Source organism: Dendrobium catenatum, unplaced genomic scaffold, assembly GCF_001605985.2.
Source record: "Dendrobium catenatum unplaced genomic scaffold, ASM160598v2 original_scaffold_61322, whole genome shotgun sequence".
Lineage (NCBI taxonomy): Eukaryota > Viridiplantae > Streptophyta > Magnoliopsida > Asparagales > Orchidaceae > Dendrobium > Dendrobium catenatum.
Genome location: NW_021379772.1, coordinates 999,716 through 1,004,751, shown reverse-complemented (window position 1 = coordinate 1,004,751; position 5,036 = coordinate 999,716). Strand labels below are relative to the sequence as shown.

The 5,036-nt window shown below is 40.9% G+C and overlaps 1 protein-coding gene across 1 annotated transcript; it reads right to left on the bottom strand.

The window, feature by feature from the left end:
• Positions 1–1,257: 1,257 nt before the first annotated feature.
• On the bottom strand, positions 1,258–4,813 carry LOC110112920 (probably inactive leucine-rich repeat receptor-like protein kinase IMK2). Its single transcript, XM_020845302.2, has 3 exons — positions 2,428–4,813; positions 1,760–2,209; positions 1,258–1,543 (listed from the first exon to the last, which is right to left on the bottom strand). Exons 1-3 carry the CDS (start codon positions 4,253–4,255, stop codon positions 1,377–1,379), a joined length of 2,445 nt encoding a protein of 814 aa, XP_020700961.1. The 5' UTR covers positions 4,256–4,813; the 3' UTR covers positions 1,258–1,376.
• Positions 4,814–5,036: the final 223 nt, after the last annotated feature.

Here is a 5,036-nt window from a genome sequence, read left to right as displayed (position 1 = left end):
TTAATTAAAAATAAATATTAAATATATTCAATAATGTTATTAAAATTATATATATTTTTTAATAACTGTTTTTTAAATAATGTATTTAATAACATTAAGAAATACCCTAAATAATATTATTTAAATAATATATTTTGATAATATGTTTAATAACTGTTTTTTAATTTTTTTAACTCCCCATGTCCGCCTCTCTCTCTCTCTCCCTCTCTCCTTCTTTTTGAGGTTTTATTCTCTCTCCCGCTACTCTCCCCCATGGCCACAGGAAAACAAAAGAGAAAAAAAAACTGTGTGTTTAGTCCCACACCGCATGGAGGATTAGAATTTTCTTAGATATGAACAATAGCATATTCAACCCAATTGCTGCTTGAGGCTGCTGATGGTTAGCCTAGAATTTGCTGTTCGTGTAAGGGATATTTATTCAAAAAAATGTATTTTGTGAATTGCGGTCGGGTTCGATTCGTTTACTTCACTATACCGGAAGGATTGCTATTGGGATGAAAAAGGTCAAAAAAATTATTTGATTTATCCCATATTTAAAACATCATAAATAATATTAATTAGGTTTTCATATCAAAGCCAGTGGGGGCCCGTGCCCCCAGGGCCCCCACACTGAATCCGCCAGTGAGTTTGGCTAACCCTTAACATATCAAAATTAGTTGGTAGGGGGGTCAACCATGTCATGACCATCCTTTATCAATAGTAGACTTTCTTGTTTGTTAATTAGAGCCATTTGATTAGATTAAAAAATAATGTGGAGTTAAGAAAACAGATTGTATTAGGAATACAATATATTTGAAATATTTAGAATTGTTAAAATAACTATAAAATAAATTATATGATTTTTTTTTTTAAGTAAAATGAATGCAATGTAAATCCCAACAGTGATTGTGGCTAGCAGCTAGCGGACATCAATGGTCAATAGTAGGTGGTGGGCAATGGCCCGGTGCGATGGAAGCCTATGTCAACAGCTGACAGTGGTGGTAATGGTCGGCAACTGGTCAGGTCGTTTCGGCAATAGTCTGCCATGGTGATTGTGGCGGCTTGTGGCGACAATGATAGAGAATCTATACAACATTTGAAAATTAGCTAAATTTAATTATTTTTAAATATGTCAAAATTAAATTAGTTAATGAATAATAAATACTGCAACAATTTTCTGTGAGATTTTTTTTTCAGCTCGAAAAACATTCAGAAGCATTCATACGATAATCTGCATATATTCAACAAAAAAAAATCTCTATAAAATAAAGTACGTATACTCTACTAAATAAGCAGCAAATCAACTGTATATATTTACAAATAAAAACATTTAAAAATAAAAGAACCAAAAGTATAAGTCAGACTAATTAAGTAAGCTAAAACTTTTAGCACAACTCTTAATCACCGGCACTGACGGCTTCCCCGCCGCCTTCCTCCACTACCACGGCTAGTTCAGGCTTGATCTCCTCCAGTTGCTGAAGCACCTCACGGACCTCCGGCCTCGCCCCCGGCGAGGGATCCACACAGTGCAACGCCAGCTTCAGTGTATTCAACAACTCGTCACCTGTATAAGAGATACTCTGAATTATTCATTTTATTCAGATAACAAGCTTAAAAATCCGTCAAAATCAGCTATATTGTTCTCTGTAAAGTATCGATTATGAAATAATATGAAAAAGTAAGAAATAGTTTTAATCAAATTTTATAGCCCAAATTTGTGGGAAAAATAAATTTAAAAAATTAATAACAAATTAGCTCAGAAGAAAAATCATTTTGTTACCAGCATTCCCGGCTGCATCCTTCATAAGCTCCAAATCAAACACCTCATTTGTCCACTCCTCTTTCACAATCGAAGCCACCCACTGCGGCAAATCCGCCCCATTCACCGCATCTCCCGGCGACTTCCCGGTGAGGAGCTCAAGCATTATCACCCCAAGGCTATAAACATCAGTCTTTGTGCTGGCCTTCTTCAGCTTGGAAAGCTCCGGTGCTCGGAAGCCGAGCGCTCCGGCGGTGGCGATGACGTTGGAATTGGCGGCTGCCGTCATCAGTCTTGAGAGGCCGTAGTCGGCGATCTTGACGTTGTAGTTGTCGTCTAGGAGGACGTTGGAGCTGGTGAGGTTGCCATGGATAATGTTTACGTTGTTGTGGAGATGGCTCAGACCTCTTGCTGTTCCCATGGCTATGCTCATCCTTGTCGGCCAGTCTATGGGAGTGTCCGGGCCTCTAGCTGCAATTAATGGCAGCTTAAAATTTTCAGTTCTACTAACATTTTTATTAATTTTGAATAAGTCTCGGTTTGATTAAAAAAAACTCGATTTATCAAATTACTTTTACTTTATGCTGCAAATCTGAATCTGCTGCGCGTGATGCGCATTAAATATTTGAAATAGAACAAAGAAAATTGAATCTTTCACGAGACCAAGTTTTCTGAGAAATGTAGCTTACCATGGAGAAAAGCAGCTAGGCTTCCATTTGTCATGAAGTCAAAAACCAGAAGCTTCTCTCCTTTGGGTCCCAAATAGTAAGCTCTCAGCGCCAATAGATTCAAATGCCGAATCTTTCCAAGCACATTCACCTCAGCTTCAAACTCTTTCTGGCTCTTTGCAATCTTCTCCCTCAATCTCTTCACCGCCACCAGATTTCCATCCTCCAATGTCGCCTTATACACAGTCCCATAAGTACTCTTTCCCATAATCTCCGCTGTCGCGCACAGAAGATCATCGGCGGTGAAAACGAGAGGCCCGTCGAAGTGCACCAGCTTCCCTCCTGAATCTCCACCGGTATCTGCTTCGGCAGCTGCTTGTCCAGCTTTCTCTGTTCCACCCACTGATTTTCTCTGTTTACGAAAGGTTGCTCTTTTCCTGATCAAAAAACAGAGCAGAGCACAGCAGAGGAGGAAAAGAAACGCAATAACAATCCCTGCACCAATTATAATTATATCTCTAGTGTTCAATCTCCGGCGATGGGATTCCGGCGGAGAAGATGGTGGGGGTGGTAGGTTAGCAGGGCAAGGAGTTGAAGAGCTATAGCCACAGAGGTTAATGTTTCCTATGAAAGAGCTAGAATTAAATCTTTCAGACAGCAGAGCTGGGACTCTACCTGAAAGATTGTTATCAGACACATTTAAAAATGTGAGCTTTGAGAGGTGAGAAAGAGATGCAGGGATATGACCAGTGAAATTATTTTCAGACAAATCGAGAAGTGAGAGGTTTGAAATGCTCCCCATTGTTGAAGGAAGCTCTCCATTGAGCTGGTTCATTTTAAGAGAGAGAACGGAGAGATTCCCAAGCTTGTCAAGTGAGTCGGGGAGCCTTCCATTAAGGGAATTACCCGCAAGGTTTAATTTGAGCAGAGAAGAAAGATTGCATAGTGAAGCTGAAAAGCTTCCTCCAATGGAGTTTTGCGAGATATCCAAGGTTTTAAGCATCAAAAGGGAACCGATTTCTTTAGGTATGCTACCATTGAGCTGATTGTTACTCAGAGTGATCTCTTTCAACAACCTCAGTTGCCCCAAGGAAGCAGGAATGGGTCCAGAAAGATGGTTTTCATCAAGATTCAAGTATTGCAGCTTATAAGCTGTCGCATGAGGAATTGGACCAGAGAGCGCGTTGTGTTGCAGAGAAAGAAAAGTTAAAGCAGGAGACTTAGCAATATCCGCCGGAATCTCGCCAGAGAAATGGTTAAAGCTCAGATTAAGCCTATAAAGCTTAGAAGAGTTTGAAATCGAAGGGGGAATTTTACCAGAAAGCGAATTATTGCTAAGATCTAGAGTCCGGAGCTTTAAACAGTTACCGATTGACGGCGGGACCTCGCCGGAGAAGCGGTTGTTGAACAGAATAAGGCCACGAAGATCTGAAAGGAAGCCGACGGCTGAAGGGATCTGGCCGCCGATCAAGTTGTTATGGAGACTGAGCTTGCGCAGTGCGGTGAGCTGGCCGATCTTCTCCGAAATGTGGCCGCCGAGACCCCTCCATGGAAGTTGGATGGCAATCACTTTTCCCTTAACGCACTTAATGCCAAACCAGGCTCCCGAGCAAGCGCCAAGGCCAGTGTCGTTCCAACTTCGAAGGAAGCCTCGCGGGTCATTGATTGCGTGCTTGAAGGCCTGGAGCCCTTGGTAGTCTTCCTCGGCGATGATGATTCCGTCCAACGAGCTCGTTGCTACTACTGCGGCGGAGAAGAGAATCAAGCAAAGAGAGTGAAACAAAAAAAGTGTTTTCTTCTTACAGTTATCCTTCCTGTGCTCTAGAACAAACAATGGGCGTGCTTCCATTTGAGATCATACAAATCCAAATGTGTATAAGTCAGTGTTTCATCAATTTGAACTGAGAAAGAGAGGAGAGAGATTTTGGAGACGGAGAGAGACAGAAAAGAAGCTTATATATCTGGGATAGGGATCTAATGAGGGGTTCTTTAAGGAGAGGAGTAACGGCTAGTTAGCCATTTCTGTTTGCGAGCGGGAGCGGATGGAGTTTGGAAGTGGGGAACAAGGAAAATGGGAATCATGGGGCGGTCGTCTCTGACTGGGTAACGGCTATATGTTGCTAACGGGTCCCGCGGGGTTTGAGATGGGATCCGCATTTATGGATAAAGGGTACGGATTTTTAAATGCGCCAATGACGTAATATGAGTCGGGAGTTTTTTACGGGTCGGGTACGGAGGACCAGAAGAGAACCCAGCCGTTTTCTCGGACTTTCTACTCCGTGACTAAGGAATATTTCCGCAAAAACAGGAATCTTTCCCGTCTTATTACTATTCACGAATCGCAAAGCTACTTTCTGTCACCGAGTGACACGTGGAGATTTTAACGTGTATAATGCTGTTGGTAATTTCAATTTTATTTATTTATTTATTTATTTTTTACATTTAGGTCAACATATATAAGATTTGAACTCAAATATTTTAATTGGTAGTCAAAATTTCTAACAAATAGACTGAAATGTCCTCTCTTATGGAGAATATTTTTTAACTCTTTTTACACGTTATAGACTTGATAGCATTGCATTTCTACTACGATATTACTAAATTATGTATCAAGTTCGCTTGCTAGATCT

What these genes read in the sequence shown, in the direction of transcription:
- LOC110112920 (XM_020845302.2), bottom strand. Translation starts at nt 4,255, where the DNA reads ATGGAAGCACGCCCATTGTTTGTTCTAGAGCACAGGAAGGATAACTGT. An exon ending in CCTAGCTGCTTTTCTCCATG is followed by an intron (nt 2,210 to 2,427) that starts GTAAGCTACATT and finishes CATTAATTGCAG; the next exon opens with CTAGAGGCCCGGACACTCCC. An exon ending in GGATGCAGCCGGGAATGCTG is followed by an intron (nt 1,544 to 1,759) that starts GTAACAAAATGA and finishes TCTCTTATACAG; the next exon opens with GTGACGAGTTGTTGAATACA.